The sequence below is a fragment of the Onychostoma macrolepis genome, chromosome 05 (genome assembly GCF_012432095.1).
Source record: "Onychostoma macrolepis isolate SWU-2019 chromosome 05, ASM1243209v1, whole genome shotgun sequence".
Lineage (NCBI taxonomy): Eukaryota > Metazoa > Chordata > Actinopteri > Cypriniformes > Cyprinidae > Onychostoma > Onychostoma macrolepis.
The window spans coordinates 37873753-37891586 of NC_081159.1; the positions used below are offsets into that span (position 1 = coordinate 37873753).

Below are 17834 nucleotides of genomic sequence, written 5' to 3' on the forward strand. Positions count from 1 at the left end.
AATGAAACGGGTCAGATTTCTGCACTTGGCATAATTAACTATTTGCATTAATTTAATTATTTAAATATTCATATTTCCAGAATGCATTAATATGATAAATCTTTTCATTGGAAAAACAATTAAATACGGCTAGCTGTGGAACAAGCAAAATGTGCAATCAGTGTGAGATTGAAACAAAATGGATTTATTGATGATAAAAATATAAACCTAGTTATTGTATATGTAAAACACATTCAGTTTATTAGTACTATTACAGAAATCAGACTGATTATGTGTGACTGACAAATATATCTCACATTAAGTTTATTAGTTTACATTAAATCTGTGAAATCCAAATTCATTAGCATTTTATATGCAATTCAAATACATAAATCTTAAATTTAGACGTTAATATTTGTTGTTCAGTCCTGACATATGATTTATTCCTGACCTGATAAATACTGTGTGCGTGTATGTCACAGTCACTCAGGCGCTTATCATCACAACACTGTCTCTTCACATGCCTGTGAAAGTACATCCAGATTGAGATTCTTCTAGAAGAGAGTCTGAACTCTACAGACTCACTTCATCTGTCGTTTATGACTGACTCTGGTGTTATTCAAGCACAAAGCTGCAGGTCGTTTGTAGTGTTTGATTGAGAACAGGTGGATCCTGCAGCAGATTCACTGATGATGATGATGATGATGAAGAAGCTCCTCCGTAATCCTGCCCTTTTTTTCCATCATTTCTGTAAATCCCTGCCGGATAATGAGAGTCAGATCCAGGAAAACAAGATTAAGCTGTGGTGTTTTATTAATGTCGGGCCATTCTGACGCGAGTTTCTCAGTTATTACAGTACAACTTTATGGTTTCCTCAAAGAGAATATTAGAGTCACAAAAAAAAAAAAAAAAAAAAAGTTGGAACAATCTAAACCAAGTTTAACTTCTTTGGGTTCGAGTTTCAGCAGGTTCACAGGACTCACAATAAAGTCACCTGAAGTGAATTCATAATTGATCAAAGTAAAAGAAAGAACTTGAAATAAAACATACAAATTTAGTCATCTTACAAGCTACTCGCCTTATTTTTCCCATAAGAGCGGGCGCGGCCATTTGTAACATCCGCGTGCAGCAATTTTTAGTTGAATAAAACAGCTAGTTTTGCCGCTGATATTGCAAATTGGTGTGTATTACCATATTATTTGAATGTGTTATCTTAACTATGAACACACTGGTTTGTAGTGCAAACAGTTTTACCATTTACTGCACGTTATTCTTCTCGCTATTTCCCTATAGTGGCTAACCGGTAGTACTTCTGCGTTGAAGAATAAGGTGTGTATGTTTATGTATGTATATATATTAATGCTGTCAAATGATTAATCGCATCCAAAATAAAAGTTTTTCTTTACATAATGTGTATACTGTGAATATTTATTATGTAGGCTATATATAAATACAAACACATGCATGTATTTTTAAGAAAAATGTTGTTTACATATTAAATATATAATATAAAATATAAATGTATATACATGTAAATATTTTCAAAATATATACTGTATGTGTGTGTCTTTACATAATAAATATACACAGTACACATACAAATAACCGGTCCCAAGCCCGGATGAAAAAGGAGGGTTGGGCGTAGGGTTAGCAACCCAACCCCGGAAAAACCCTAACTGCTACAGAAACACCAAATAGAGAAACAGAGACTAATATCCTGGAAGTGGGAAGATCTTCGACAATTCAGGGACGCATGACGCTAGATGGTGAAAGCCGAAAGGAAGCCACCGAGCCGATTCTTCTTTCGACCAGGAGAACACACATCGGCACATGGCGCATCAGGACCATGTACGAGACAGGTAAGACTAAGCAGGTAGCTGCCGAAATGAAGAACAACAACCTGATCTTACTGGGCATCAGTGAAACCAGATGGACGCAAGCCGGACAGAGGAGACTGATGACAGGAGAGCTATTACTGTACTCCGGGCATGAAGAGACTGACGCACCCCACACGCAGGGAGTAGGCTTTATGCTATCCAGGCAAGCACAGAGGGCACTGATTGGATGGGAGGTGCATGGCTCCAGAATCATCACAGCATCCTTCAGAACCAAACAGAAGAAGGTCAACCTCAACGTCATCCAGTGTTACGCTCCAACCAACGACTCCTATGAAGAAGACAAGGATGAGTTTTATAACAGGCTGCAGAAAATCGTGGAAACATTACGAGCCAGAGACATCGTTATCCTTATGGGAGATTTCAACGCCAAGGTTGGACCTAACAATACAGGATACGAACATGTTATGGGGATACACGGGCTGGGAGTGATGAACGATAATGGAGAGAGATTTGCGGAACTGTGTGCGATCAACAACCTGGTCATCGGAGGTAGCGTCTTTCCTCACAAGTGGATCCACAAAAGCACCTGGGTATCACCGGATGGTGTGACAGAGAACCAGATTGACCACATCTGCATTAGCAAGAAGTTTAGAAGATCCCTTCAGGACGTTAGAATTAGAAGAGGAGCAGATGTGGGGTCCGACCACCACCTAGTAGTAGCCAGCATGCAGCTGAAGTTAAAAAAGAACTGGATGGAAACAACACTAGGTAGAGTGAAGAATGATATCAACCACCTAAAGATCACCAGCGTCAGGGATGAGTTTGAACTTCAGCTGAAGAACAAGTTTGAGGTGCTACAAGAGCTGCATGAGGAAAGAAGCAGTATACAGGTCAACTGGCAGATTATAAAAGAGACACTGAGAACAGTCTGTCAAGAAGTGGTCGGAACAAAGAAACACCATCACAAAGAGTGGATCACAGCTGATACCTTGGACAAGATAGAAGAGAGAAAACAGAAGAAAGGGGCAATAAACAACAGCAGGACTAGGGCTGCAAAAGCCAAGGCCCAAGTTGAATACGCAGAAGCCCACAGAGCAGTTAAGAAGAGCATTAGGAAGGACAAGAAAGACTACATAGATGGAATAGCAGCTGAGGCGGAGCAGGCTGCACTCAAAGGCAACATGAAACAGCTGTACGACACGACAAAGAAATTGTCTGGGAAGTATAGCAAGCCAGAACGACCTATCAAGGACAAGGAGGGAAAGACCATCACAGGACTAGCACAGCAGACGAATAGATGGTCTAAACACTTTGAGGAGCTCCTGAACAGACCAGCGCCACCAAATCCACCGGACATCAACCCAGCCGACGAAGATCTCCCCATCAGCTGCGACAAGCCGACCAGAGAAGAGATAAGGAAAGCCATCACCTTGCTGAAGAACTGGAAGGCTGCTGGACCTGATGACATACCAGCAGAGGCCCTGAAAGCAGACCTGAACTCGTCAGTGGAAATACTGTACCCACTCTTCGAGAAGATCTGGGAGAAGGAAGAGGTACCGACTGACTGGAAGGAGGGTTGTCTAATTAAGCTTCCAAAGAAAGGTGACCTCAGCAACTGTAACAACTACAGAGGTGTCACACTCCTGTCAGTGCCAGGCAAGGTCTTCAATCGGATCCTCCTAGAGTGGATGAAGGACGCCGTCGATCTACAACTACAAGATGAGTAAGCTGGCTTCCGGCAGAACTGATCATGCACAGACCAGATTGCAACGCTGCGCATCATAGTCGAGCAGTCTTTGTAGTGGAACTCATCATTGTACATCAACTTCGTCGATTACAAGAAGGTGTTTGATAGCGTGGATCGAGAGGTCCTATGGAAGCTCCTCCAGTACTATGGCATCCCATCCAAGATGGTAAACTTGATCAAGAGTTCATATGAAGGCATGACCTGCTGAGTGATCCACGCAGGACAGCTCACCACCAGCTTCCGGGTGAACACTGGAGTCCGACAGGGATGCTTGTTATCCCCATTCCTCTTCCTCATCGCCATCGACTGGATCATGAAAACTTCTACCAACGAATGCAGGAATGGAATCCAGTGGACCTTGTGGAGTCAACTTGATGACCTAGACTTCGCCGATGACCTCGAACTCCTCTCCCACAGCCAGCAGCAGATGCAAGAGAAGACCAGTGTGTTGGCTGCCACATCAGCACAGGTTGGAGTCATCATCCACAAAGAGAAGACCAAGATCCTTAAGACCAACGTCAGCAACATCAACCCAATCACACTGAACGGATGTACCCTGGAGGAAGTGCAGTACTTCACCTACCTGGGCAGCATCATCGACTAGCAAGGTGGAACAGATGCAGATGTCAAGGCAAGAATTGGTAAAGCAAGAGTCGCATTCATCCAGCTCAAGAACATCTGGGCTTCCAGAGAGCTGACCTTGACCATCAAGATCCGGCTGTTCAACTCTAACGTGAAGTCAGTACTGCTGTACGGTGGAATCCTCAAGGCAAGCGGAAGCGAGGCCGTCCAAGAATCACATGGCGACGCAACCTCGAAGCAGACGTCAAAAGGATGGGCTACACCTGGAATCAACTAGAAAGAATGGCCCAGGACAGACATTTTTGGAGATCTACCTTTGGCGGCCCATACCCCGGGAGGGGTGGAGGGCATAAGTAAAAGTAAGTAACACATACAAATATTATGTAAACAAAAACTTATTTTGGATGCGATTAATCGTTTGACAGCACAATATGTATATATATATATATATATATATATATACTAAAGCTTGCATTTGTATATATATATATATATATATATATATACACTAAAGCTTGAATTTGTATTAATATAATTTAAAATTTTAATATTATTTGTCAATGTAATATATAATTGATCAAATAAATATAGTTAGCAGCAGAAGTCTTGTGATTTGGTCTCTAAAATGCTTTAGCAGTGAGCTCAGTGTAGCGTAAGTTAGGCTATCATTGCAGTTAAAGGGACAGTTCACCCAAGGTGGAAGATATTTTGAAGAAAGTTTGTAACCAGGCTGTTTTGGGGCACCATTGACTTCCATAGTAGGAAAAAAAAAATACTATGGAAGTCAATTGTGCCCCAGAACTGCTCAGTTTCCCATATTCTTCAGAATATCTTCCTTTGTGTTCAGCAGAACAAAGACATTCATACAGGTTTGGAACTACTTGAGGGTGAGTAAATGATGACAAAATTTTCATCTTTGGGTGAACTACACCTTTAACACCGACAAAAACACAGCTATCAGAAAACCAGAGTTTGCTGAAACTACACTCAAATTTACTTAAAGGGTTAGTTCACCCAAAAATGAAAATTATCCTGTTATTTACTCATCCTCAAGCCATCCTAGGGTGTATATGACTTTCTTCTTTCAGACGAATCCAATGAGTTATATTAAAAATTGTCCTGGCTCTTCTAAGCTCTATCACTGCAGTCATGAATAAAGCCCTCCTGTTGCAAATCCATGCGTTTTTGTAAGAAAAATATCCATATTTCAAACGTAATAAAAACATCTCTCTCGCTTCATCTAACTGACATAAGCGTAAGAGGGTGAGTAAAACATGGACTAATTTTCATTTTTGGGTGAACTAACCCTTTAAGTAGCCTTTAAAACCAAACCGGCTTCCACTGATCCCATTCTTTGTTTGTTTGTTGCTGAGGTTGAGAGGCACCACGTGTCTGAGCTCACTGACCTTTGACCCTGCCCTACATCAATATGTGTTGACCAGCATCGTCCTCTAGTTCCTCAGGTATTAGAGCTTTTGTTTTCCCACATGAGTGTCTGGTGTCTGTATGTATTATTATCTTATAGATTATATGTGTTTATAGAACGGGACAGGTGCAAGAGAGAAGCGTGTAAATATAGCAGTGAATGCAGACAAATGCGCCTGCAGCTCTGTGAGCGTCTGCTTCTTCAGTCGCTTGTTTGCAGATGATCAGAGTTTGGTGTCTAGAGATCAATCCTATCGTGCCACTAGAGTGTCTGCGTCTGGGATTGAGTCTGTTAATCTCTCAGTCTCTCTCTAGTTTAAGCCCTGTCTTCATCCACGGATATAACAGTATAATACGCTCCATTATCAAGCATGCTTAAATCCACTGGTGACTGTGACGAAACTGTGCTTACAGTGAGAATACAGGAAGATCTTACACCAGTGGGACTCAAATAAATCACAACCAATCGCTGTAAACTGCATTTATACTAGAAAGGTTTGGGCTAATAAAGTTGTTTTAATGTTTCTGAAAGAAGTCTCTTCTGCTCACCAAGGTGGCATTTATGTGATCAAAAGTACAGTAAAAACAACTCTTTTCTATGTTAATATATTGTAAAACGTAATGTATTCCTTTGATCAAAGCTGAATTTTCAGCGTCATCACTCCAGTCTTCAGTGTCACATGATCCTTCAGAAATGATTCTAATATGCTGATTTGCTGCTCAAGTAACATTTCTGATCATTATCAATGTTGAAAACAATTGGTAACCGTAATACATTTTATTTTTCAGGATTCACAGATTAATAGAGAGTTCGATAGAACAGTATTTATTTGAAATAGAAATATTTTATAACATTATAAATGTCTTTAATGACACTTTTGGTCAATTTAATGCTTCCTTGATGAATGAAAGTTTTTTTTTTTTTTGCTTTTGTCACAACAGGATCATTTACTATCATTTATCTCTTGATTTGTATAACAAGAACAATGTGGGTTTTTCAATAAAAATATAACCTGATAACAGGGTTGAATGGGACTAATAGCTGAATTTTAGAATTTTTAACTTCAATTTAATTTAATTTTAAATTCTTTTTCAATCAATTTTTATATCTTGTTTTTATTATTATTATTTTTTAATTCCTTATTTTTATTGACTTTTTTTTTTAATGACTTTTTCACTTCCTTTTATGTAAAGCACTTTGAATTACCACTGTGTATGAAATGTGCTATATAAATAAACTTGCCTTGCCTAATAATAAAATACCGTACTAAATCTGTAATAATTGTCTCTCATTCTTCTGTTGTGTTTGTGTGTTTGGTTGTCCATGTCCTTATTAACCCTGCAGCTCTCGTATCTCTCACTAGTTTCATCACAGTATTAATATTTGATCTATAAGCACATAAAAGATGCAAAACAAACAAAATGCAGCGATGCCACATTCACACTGAATCAAAGACAAGAGACTGTGCTGAATCTCACAGTTTTATTATATTCTTCATGAAAAATTCAGCTGTCTTTGAACGTTTTGTTCTCACAATGTGCATCTTCACAGTTTGAAATGTTCCCCACTTCTGTTTTTCAAGTATTATTGTCAAGCTATAAAACGGCCCAAAATCCCATCGTTCCTTCTGAAAAGAGAAAACAAAAACGAGTCTGACGCCCCACCCCCCACCCTACACACACACACACACTCACACATTCACACTTGCAATATAAACATGTGCTGCTAATGGAGCTGAAGGGATTCAATGTTACTATTTCATATCCAAAACTAAATGATTGGAGGATTTATTGCGGATTTATTGTCTGTCAGATGTCATACTGTGTCACATACAGTGTTCCAAGCCAAACAGCAGGAATTATGTGAGAATGAGGAGTCTTGACATAAACACAAACATTTAATAGCGAATGTATTTGATCTGATGACGAATAAAACTCTGCTGGAAGTACAAACATCAGAAATCTGAACTAAAATTATTTAGTCATGTTGTGTATAAGCGTCCAAACACACACACACACACACACCTGCAGACTCACGCCATGTGAACGGATCAAACACACATGAGTAACTCAAGCATCCAAAAGCGATTGATGAAATGAAACACTCATGACAGTCTCTGGACTGATTGTATGAGGAGCAGTCCGGTGCTGATGAAGATGGACGTAAAGCTCAATGTCTGTTGTGTCGTTGGATCCACGTATGCATATAAATACTGGTCAGCATTTGACTACAGCTGAACTGAATCACAACATCATACGCTCATCTGTCCATCAACACAATCACATCTCAGTGTAATAAGGCCTTCAATGGGTCAATAACACATGGCATCTGGAAGCGCTGAAGTGCGTTGTATCTTGAGTTGCAGAATGGATAAAAATTGTGCTTAAATGTCATTTTCATGTATATCAAGCAAATTCGCCCTCAAATTTTCAACACTGCAATGCAAAAAATATATTATAAAAACGCTAAAGTATTTACACACTACTGCTCAAAAGTTTGGAATATACTGAGATTTTTCAACGTTTTTGAAAGAAGTCTCTTCTGCTCACCAAGGCTGCATTTATTTGAAAAATACAGTAAAAACAGTGAAATATTATTACAACTTCGAACAGCTAAATGTAGTTAAAACAGTTCAAATGTAATTTATTACATTGCTGCTCAAGAAACATTTCTGAAAACAGTTGTGCTGCCAAATATTTTTGTGGAAACCGTGATACATTTTATTTTTCAGGATTCACAGATGAATAGAAAGTTCAGAAGAACAGCATTTATTTCAAATAGAAATCTTTTGAACAGTTTAATCAATTTTACTGAATAAAAGTATTAATTTCTCTCTTTTTGATGGTAGTGTATCACCTATTTCAATTAAAAAAGTATTTTACTCTATTTGCAGACAGAAAACACAAATTCATTTTAATTTGCTTTTTTTTTACTGTATTTGTGATCAAAAAAATGCAGCCTTGGTGAGCATCAGAAGAGTTTTCTTTCAAAAACATTTAAAAATCGGAATTATTTCCAACTTTTGAGGTACATTATGGTCATATCTGTAGTACTGCCATGAAAATAATGTCTAGTTCTTGTGCAGAATTGTGGCCTGGACACGAGTTTCTCAGCGCATTCATTCGGGAACGACACGTTTCTCCCTTCAGCTTCTGCTGATGCTGTTTGATTTGAGGAGCAGATCGATTTGAGAGCAGATGCAGCTTTCAGCGCTCCTGTCGCCCGCACACACATCTCATTCAAACACCAGGAGAACGGATCGTTTGCGTATTCGCTCTATCGATTGGCCACGACGTCTTGACACTGACCGACACAGCAAAATCACATGTAGTAGAAAAGATATATTATTGTAAAACACACTGGAGGTGGCTGGTTGACAGAAAACTGAAACACTGAAGCTCCTGCTGAAAACACTGAATGCATAATGACTGTGTCCTCGTTTGGATGGACGCGCGGCGGTCATCGCAGTCCCGTTAGACCACGACTAACTGGGACACATCCAGTGCAAATCTATGGACAGGTAGGACGCGCGAGGTTTACTGCATTGTACTCGGTTTAAGGCGAAACGTTTGCAGTGAAAGCAATGTAAACTTAAGGCAGCGTGAATCGACGCTCTTTCCGTCCGTCTGAGACGCAATATTCCCACTTCATCTTTTTGCAGCGGCGTTTAGCACAGTGATTCCCGAGCAGTTTTGGTCTCAGTGTTTGGGAGGGATGACCACCACCGGCTCGCCCGTCCGCGGCCGCCACATCAGCACCTGAGCGTCGTTGGCGTTGGGTTTGACCATGGCGTTGGGCGGGATGGCTTCGTTCTTCCCCTGCACCTGCGGCTGCTCCTGCGCGAAGGGATCGCACAGCTTGGCTCTCTGTCCCAGCGGCTTGTCGGGATCCACCTCGATGTGCAGACGCATGCGCCAGCGCACCGTCTGCAGCACCAGGATCTCGCCCGACGCCTGGTTGATGGCCACCAGCCAGGTGGTGAAGCTCTGGTCCCTCCAGATGCTGCTGAGCATGGGTACATTGCTGTCGCTCACCGGGACGCCCCACGTCACGCTGGGGTAGAAGTTGTCGTTCATACTGACGGTGAACTTGGTGTCCTTCTTGGTGGGACCCACGATGGTGCAGGTCTCGGTGGTGTTGCCGTACCAGGGGTAGTTGACGCCGTCCGAGTCGCTGATGGCTTGGATTTTTCCGTCTCGGAGATCCGGCAGCTCCCAGCTGGACCTGTGGGAGACACCGGAGGATGAGAGCGTGAAAACGCGAGGGAATGAAGCGCGCTGACTCTAGAGAAACCAGAACACTGGCTGCCAAAGGCAAGAGATGCTTTTTATTCCAGCACTTAGAGGAAGTTAAACATAGAACGGGGATGTGAGTCTGAGCGTCCAACAAAAGAGACCTTTGATAAAGAACAAACACACACATCTCTTTCTGCTCCAGCGACCACCAGCATCATCATCTGACTCACACGGCACATCTCTGCCCTCGTGAAAATGAAGTGCACTTCACTGTATTGAATGTGCACTTGTGGTGTACTTCAAATCGTAAAGCTATATTTGTACAAATCTGTATTTGCATTTGGTATAATAATAATGAAATAAAAGACCACTTAAAGAAAGGCACTTTCATGACTGTTTCTTAACACACTTAAGCACACTTTTAAAAAGTATAAATTATAATAAGGGCAAATTAAAAGTTTTAAAGTATATTTTAAACAGCGTTGTTTTAGTGTCGAAATCGAATTAAATGTTATTTTTTGCTTCCATGTTAATTTTAGTTCGTTTTAGAAGTTTTTTAATGTCTATATGCAGTAGTTATTCATTTTTATTTGAGTTTTAGTTTTAGTTATTTTATCACATCAATTTAAACTAAATGAAACATTTTTTATAATTTATTTTATTTCAGTTAACAATTTTTTTTATGGTTTCAGTTGTAATTAACTGTGTTATTCAACTAGTGTTTTAACTATAGTTTGTTTGTCAATATTACATTTAATATAATTATACAGGTAACACTTCATTTTTGTGTCCTTGTTATTCACCTTATTGTACTTATGATAGTAATAATAGTAATCCATAACCCTAATCTCAATTATATAGTAAGTATTGTTAATTAATATTGCTCGATACTTAATTGTATCCAACTTTTTGTCAACAATCAGGAAAAGGTTCAATTTATGAACCCAATATAATAAGCATTTTCAAAAACTGTATACAGTGAGGTGACATTATTGTGCTCACCGTTCAACTATCGATCATTAAAAGGAAATTTAAAAGTGTGTAAGCATTAACAAATTACAAATTAATTAAAAATACCACGAAGAACCCCTAAAGCTTCATTATTTCCACAGCATTATTACGGACATGTTAAATATAATTGTAATAATATGTATCTGATTTGAAATGATTTTGAGTGGAATGTCCCCAAACCCCAAGCTCATAATCCAAAACGCAGTAGAAAAGGTGGATAATTACACTGTAACAATGAGACCTTAAAATAAAAGGTAACCTTTAAATGCACTAAATAGCAGCTTCGTCATTACAAATGTGTAATTACAAAATATATTTACATACATGACATACTAGTTTTAATAAAAATGCCATTAAAGTATGTTTTAGGTAATCATAAATGTTTGTTAGTACATTCACAGTAGTTTTACCATATTTCAAAGACAATAGACCATATGTAGCGCTGCCCCTTTTCAGCGCTGCACTCATTATCATCTGTCTTCCATTTGTGTTTCCACAATGTTTGTATTAATTTATAAATGAACTGCCTTTTTTAAAATCTTCCCAGTCTGCTGACATTTATGACGTCTGCGTTCAAAAATAACGTTTGTTAATTCTACAATAAGTAAATCCACTTCACAAGCTAATTAGCCTTGCACGCTTGTTGCTCTGTCGCATAAGGTATACAGAAGTAATTATGAAATTACATATAAAGCTATACTTAAGTCTTACTTAAGTGGGTCAAAAAGCACTCTAAAGTTCAGCTAATTTCATTTTATATAAATTTAAACTATAATACATTTTCAGTTAATTGCAGTTAACATGCAGTTAAGTGCCTGAATACATTACATTCAGTTAGCCCTTAGTGTATTATTTTAAAAGTGTGCTAAAGTGTACTTCTTTTTTCACAAGGGTATAGTTAGTATATAATTAGTTCACCTAAAAAAGAAAGTTCGGTCATCATTTACTCCATCATTTGTTCCAAGGCTGTAATGTGGCTGTTTGGATGAGATTTGACTTCAGTAATAATAATGAGATAATGTGCATGTGTTCCACACACAAAGCATGATATGACATGTCATGTGAACTACATTTATGATCTTCAGTGTTTATTCAGCGGGTTTTGAGCTCAGCAGAATTCATGCTTTGTGTAAAAGAGCAGCGTGAACATTGTGCTAAACATCTTTCGTGTTTTACAAACGAGTGACAGTCACACGTATCTAAAGTTTCATAGCGGTGAGCTGATGATCACAGATGTCTGATTGGTGTGATCTGTGCCTTTAAGCAGTGAAGGCAGCGATGCTGAGAGCACAGCCGCTCTCAATGACCTTCACCGTACAGCAGAATCAGCACAGACGCGGGTGACGGCGGGACAAACCGCAGAGCTACCGGCCTATCGATTCCCTGATGCAGGAAAACCGTGACCTTTCTCCCAGAACTCAAGCATCAGCAGCAGAGCATCATGGGAAAGAGCCACATGACATGAACACACGAGGGGCTTTGATTATCATCAGGGGAATAAGAATAGAAACCCTTCGAGTGTGTGTGAGTGAGTGAGTGCTTGTGTTTATGCTGTACGCACCCAAATGCCCTCAAGAAAAACTGCTCAATATTCATATTAAATCATGTCTAATGTGAGTTACGGTTGGGTTTTTGGGAAGGTTTATTGTGTTTACATGTCCTCAAAAACTTTAATATAATGAATATAATAACCAGCATACTCAACTTACATTGATTGATACATTTGTTTGGTGTGTAAAGCTTTTATGTTTCATTGGAATATGTCAATGTCAATGTCAACTTTATTTATATAGCACCATTAAAAACAACTGTTGACCAAGGTGCAAAAATTTGCATGTTTTCATGCATCAGCTTTTCATTTAATGGCTTGTACAGATCAAAACATAAATACTGACAGTTTTTCTCAGTTCTCTACTTGAAATACATGTATATGAAACTCAAACTTACTATGATGAGTTAAAATGATGTAGTTAATAATCATACATAACTGTTGGTATTTTGCACAGCCGTATAAGTACGTTAGATGTAGGCAAATTTATGTTAACAGCACGATTTACTGACAACATCAGATCGATCTCTGACACGTCAACTGATGTTCTCTGGAACGAAACAACGCACTTCAATATCAATGGAATGAACCACTGTTGAGTAACACGCGGTTTCCATCTCAAACCACCATCAGTTCAGCTCAACGCATGACAGGAAACATCTCGAACAAATACAAATCTGCATTTGTCAGTTCACCGCTGAAAATCAACCATTCATGGCAAGATACAGGCTGTTTTTCATGCACTGGTTGATTTTAAGGCTATTTTCCGTCCATATCATGTGGGTCAATATCACCATAGAGTTCAACCCTCACGATACTCAAAAGTTTTGGTTTTAATTTCCCATTCGCTTTGTCATATCATAAATAGTAGACACTCAAGTACTATAGAAAGATATTAGCTGAGCTCCCACACATTTTTTTAGATAATTATGGGCCATTATTCGAAGCATAAACCATAAGATATGTCCACCCTGTCATGGACATATATATTACTGTTAAATACGTTTTCATTGCAAAATTAGGATGCAAATTATATTTTCTGAAAGGTATGATGTCCCTTTCCTAAACAGGGTTATTTGTTTGCTTTCAAATCATAAATACATTAAAGATTTTATGTGAACCATGTGTTTTTAAAGAAACTCATACAATTCACACGTATTTTTTCTTATTTGGAGAAAACTATGATATTTGGATGCAGTTTTTTGTTTGCATGTTATTGCCCCCACACCTAGCTATTGAACACACTGGATTATATAGATATGATTGAATTATTATTTAAAATATTATTGTAAAATATCAAGATGACAGGGTGGACCAGCACATGACGGTGTGGACACATAATGCAGAACACACAAATCATGACAAAATATGAAAATGAAACATTTATTCAACTTCTAAAAAAATAATATAATAATAATAATAAATAATACAATTACATCCTCAATCACATTGATATCCCTCCCCATTCATTTTCATTCAGCCCACCTCTATCGAGTCTAAATGGCCGACAGGGTGGACATTTTGAGCTTCAATTAGCATATTAGCTTACAACAAACTGTGACTAGCTAAATATTTAGTCTGGCTGTTGAAGAGAATTTGGTATATTTAAACTTACATATTTTGAAAATACTGTATTCTAATCACTTCTGGCATATTTTATTGCCGACAGGGTGGACATGTTAAGCTTGGGAAAAGCAAGTAAGCAAACTCATACCAAGAAAATTTGTCAATTGAAAAGTCACCAATTTATTCACCTAAGTGGCTGAAATTCCCGCCACGTAAGAGACAAAAAATGTCGTCCTGATGTCACTAAAGGGGATGGCCTTTTCTTAAATGGGCGGATTTCCCAACACGACAGGGTGGACAACCATTCAAGGGACGTGGACAAACTCTTCTTTTTTATTAAATAAAAATATTGTGTTTATTACCAAATGATCAATACACTCAAATTGAGTTTAACAAAAAATTAACAAAATTTAACACATTTTTTTAATTTTATGATTTGACTGTATTCTACTCTCATTCAAATTTAATGAGCAGTGCATGGGACAAAGCTAAATAACACGCATCCTCTTGCACAAACCTAAAGAAAAATCCAGAAAATGTATCTAAAGAGCCAAGTAATGCATTTGTTATGAATATAAAAACTTAGCCTAATATAACACACCCTTTCATAATCATTTTTATGTTACGTTATCATGGCAAATTAGTTATTTATGTACAGGACACCAAAAGGTACCCTACAGTGACATTGACCCAGAATAGTCGAAAGAAAACATCCAAAATACACAAGTCTTTATTTTATTGCACTTTATCTCTTTGAATAATTCAACTTCAATCCATATCTTTAAGGAGTTTTTTCTCTTACGTACACCAAACTTTATTCTGAAGGGTTTTATTGAGGGGTTTGTTCATTCTATATCATTCATGCTGATTTATTATAAGATCTTACTCCTAAACACATGGTGAAAATGTATGTTTTCTGTCTGTTGACAGTATTTTCTGATTTAAAAAGTGATAAAAAGAGATCAATTACGAAGATTTATGTTTTGGAAATTATGCAAATTAGTGCATATTTTATTTACACATGTAAGCATAACATTTCAGAAGACCTATAATACAATTTAACTGTGATTAATCAACTGGGGAAAATATAGTGAGATCTATTAATTAACATTTTACACTATTTACCTGGTCTGTCTTGCCTTAAATGTACACTTTACTGTGGCCTTGATGTAAAATAATAATCTGGAATGAAAGCTTAATGTTGTCGACATTCATATAATCAGGCGATATGAGCAGAACAGACGCACTTCAGAAGGTGAAGAGAGAACTTGACTCAAAAAATACTAGATATAAAAGTGTTTTCTTGTTTTCTGAGTGTGTAAATGTTCGACAGGACCGGCGTTATCAGGCCAGAACAGCAGCTGAAATATCAGTCGAGAGCATTACCACGCAATTCTGTGAGCGTACTTGAATATAAAGATCCTTCAGATGGACTCGGTTTTACTGAAATGGCCTAAACTGGTGTAGAAACAATTTGTGCTCAGAAATTGCTAGTAAATTTCACAAATAATTACCAAAATTTTGAAGTATAAAGACTGGAATGGTATTTTCCTGTACATGTAGCTACTCCAATAACCTAAGCTTACAATTTTTTACATTGCAATTGCAGAGCAAACTGTCCCAATGCTGTGATATCTGCAGTAAATGTGTGCATGTCACTTTACTGTCTGCAGTAAACGATACTTTCAAATACATTCTTGCAGTTGTACGTAAAATGCAAAGACCTGTTATAAAGGATATGATGTCATCTACTTACAAAGGAAGTGGAACTAGTGATTAATAAAATTAAGTATTAATGTTGAAAGGCTGCTTTCACAAGTTTAACGTCAGTCATTCCGTCATTTATTTTAAATGCATGATCATTTCTGTGCTCTTGTTTCCAGGAATATGCAGAGGCTGAGCATGTGCAGTCTCCAGATATCTTAAGACACCGAAGGGTTTATTTTTTGTTTCATACAGGAAATAGGGCAAAGTGTAGTCTCTTCAACAGGAAGTAGGACAAGTGAAACCTCAAACGGTATGCAGGCTAAGTAATGTCACCTCATGCACATACATGATCAAATGATCATACTTTACACTGCACACGGTCAAAATTACGAGTTTAAGATGATCCTATACATGCACGTGTGTCTGATTGTCACATTGGTTTGGCACTAACGTTTAGACATCGAGGCTTTGGATTGCTTCTCAAATGATGTTCATCTAAAAGAGCATGTGCAATACACAAATAATGCTGAACATCTGAAGACAGGACGCTTTCTGACTGTGTAATTACTGATAATAAACTGTGTTATTGTTATTATCGTTTCTGGTTACACTGTCCTTGTTACAGTGAAATTATATAATTAAATACTGAAGTACAATTAATGTACGATACATTTAGGGTTTGGTTTAGGGTTAGTTGCATGTCATTATGCATTATTCACTGTTGTTACTATAGTATGTGCATGTAACATCTGTAACATGAACAATATTTTCTGTAATTTCTCTTACTAAAACATTTACCATGGCAAACAAAGCTTCAGCTAAAAGTTGCTACAGCTGTTGTTTCTACAGTACACGTGTTGTAAATTGTTATTATCCATGTTTCTGTCAAACAAATACAGTACAATATACATCACATAAATTCATGTCACGTTGAGCTGTAAAAGGCAGAAGGTGTGATGTGAAGCCTTTATGTTGTGTGTCGGATACACTTACATCCCTTTGGATCCGTATTTGTTGTAAAACTCCATGTGGTTGCACGCCTGGATCCAGCCGACCGTCCAGCTCTCTTTACCGGCCACCGGCGGCACCAGGACCCTGGCGGACGCGCGGAAATGCGGCGTGCGGTAGCGCAGCACCACGCTGGAGGACTCGTCGATGCTGGTGGGGTTCGAGTCGATGGAGGAGTTCACCTCCAGAACCATGATGCTGTCCCGGAAACTCTTGGGTTTGCATCTGATGCTCTGAATACAGCCCATCACAAGCAGCACGAGCGGCCAGCAGAACATCAACCCTCAAAAGAACGCACACTATACCCACTGTGTCCCTCAGAAGAACACACACTACACACACTGAACCTCTGAGGAACACACACCAGACGCTGTCTCTCAGAATAACGCACACTACTGTCCCTCAGAAAACACTAAACGACGCGTCGCGGTGTCGCGTCGGGACTAGAAAAGCGTTTCTTATTAACAAAAGCATCACGTTATTTTGTTGAATAATAAAAGAAAACTAAAGAAAATAAATAAAAACGACGTTCGTCAACTTTCCGTCATTGGCGGACCGTTACTCACACATAACGTTCTCCAGTCGTCGTCAAACGGACATTTCCGCGTCATAACTCTCACAACATTGCTTTTAGATTAAAATAAATAGGTTAAGTCCATCCTCTCAGAATACTGCTGACATTTTGTACTAAAAAAAAAAAGAATAAATAAAAATAAAATAAAAATTCTTCAACTACAAGCGCGCAAAATTGCTATAGACGGTTTGGGCATCAATAGTAACGCTGGAAAAGTGATTATTTTGCAATGAATATTTACATTCCGTGAGTTTGTCCTTGAGGTTCAGTTGGAGGAAGCTCACTTTCTTGTGCACTTATGAGTAAACGATCCGTCTCAGCATCAGGTGAACTTCATCAGCCCACATGAATAAACATGAGAGGTGGATAAATCAGCCCGGCTGTCACGAACACGCATATTGTGATGAACTGCCCATCATTGCGCGTCTCTCTTCATCAGTTATAATCCATCCTCATCCTCGCGCCGCTGCTGCGCTCAGCCTCCGTCCCGCAGCGCTGTGCGCGTCACCGCATCAGCTGCAGCTGCTCTACTGCGAGCGCCCGAGGCGTCACTTCCGCTCCCCAGCGGCCGCATTATGGGGCGTGTAGTTCTGCTGAGAGAGGCGCGTGGCG

The 17834-nt window shown here is 38.7% G+C and overlaps 2 protein-coding genes across 2 annotated transcripts; one reads left to right on the forward strand and one right to left on the reverse strand.

Annotated features, from left to right (window-relative positions):
* The first annotated feature begins 64 nt into the window (after positions 1-64).
* On the forward strand, positions 65-7304 carry LOC131540054 (craniofacial development protein 2-like). The gene has a single exon (XM_058774462.1). The coding sequence runs from the start codon at positions 1733-1735 to the stop codon at positions 3542-3544; it is 1812 nt and encodes a 603-aa protein (XP_058630445.1). The 5' UTR covers positions 65-1732; the 3' UTR covers positions 3545-7304.
* A 152-nt stretch (positions 7305-7456) lies between these two features.
* fam78ab (family with sequence similarity 78 member Ab) lies at positions 7457-17755 on the reverse strand. The gene is made up of 2 exons (XM_058774461.1): positions 16634-17755; positions 7457-9796 (listed from the first exon to the last, which is right to left on the reverse strand). Exons 1-2 carry the CDS (start codon positions 16924-16926, stop codon positions 9271-9273), a joined length of 819 nt encoding a protein of 272 aa, XP_058630444.1. The 5' UTR covers positions 16927-17755; the 3' UTR covers positions 7457-9270.
* Positions 17756-17834: the final 79 nt, after the last annotated feature.

Coding starts and splice junctions, on each gene's coding strand:
- LOC131540054 (XM_058774462.1), top strand. CDS start 1,733: ATGACGCTAGATGGTGAAAGCCGAAAGGAAGCCACCGAGCCGATTCTT.
- fam78ab (XM_058774461.1), bottom strand. CDS start 16,926: ATGTTCTGCTGGCCGCTCGTGCTGCTTGTGATGGGCTGTATTCAGAGC. Junction 9,797..16,633: donor AAATACGGATCCAAAGGGAT/GTAAGTGTATCC, acceptor TGTCTCCCACAG/GTCCAGCTGGGAGCTGCCGG.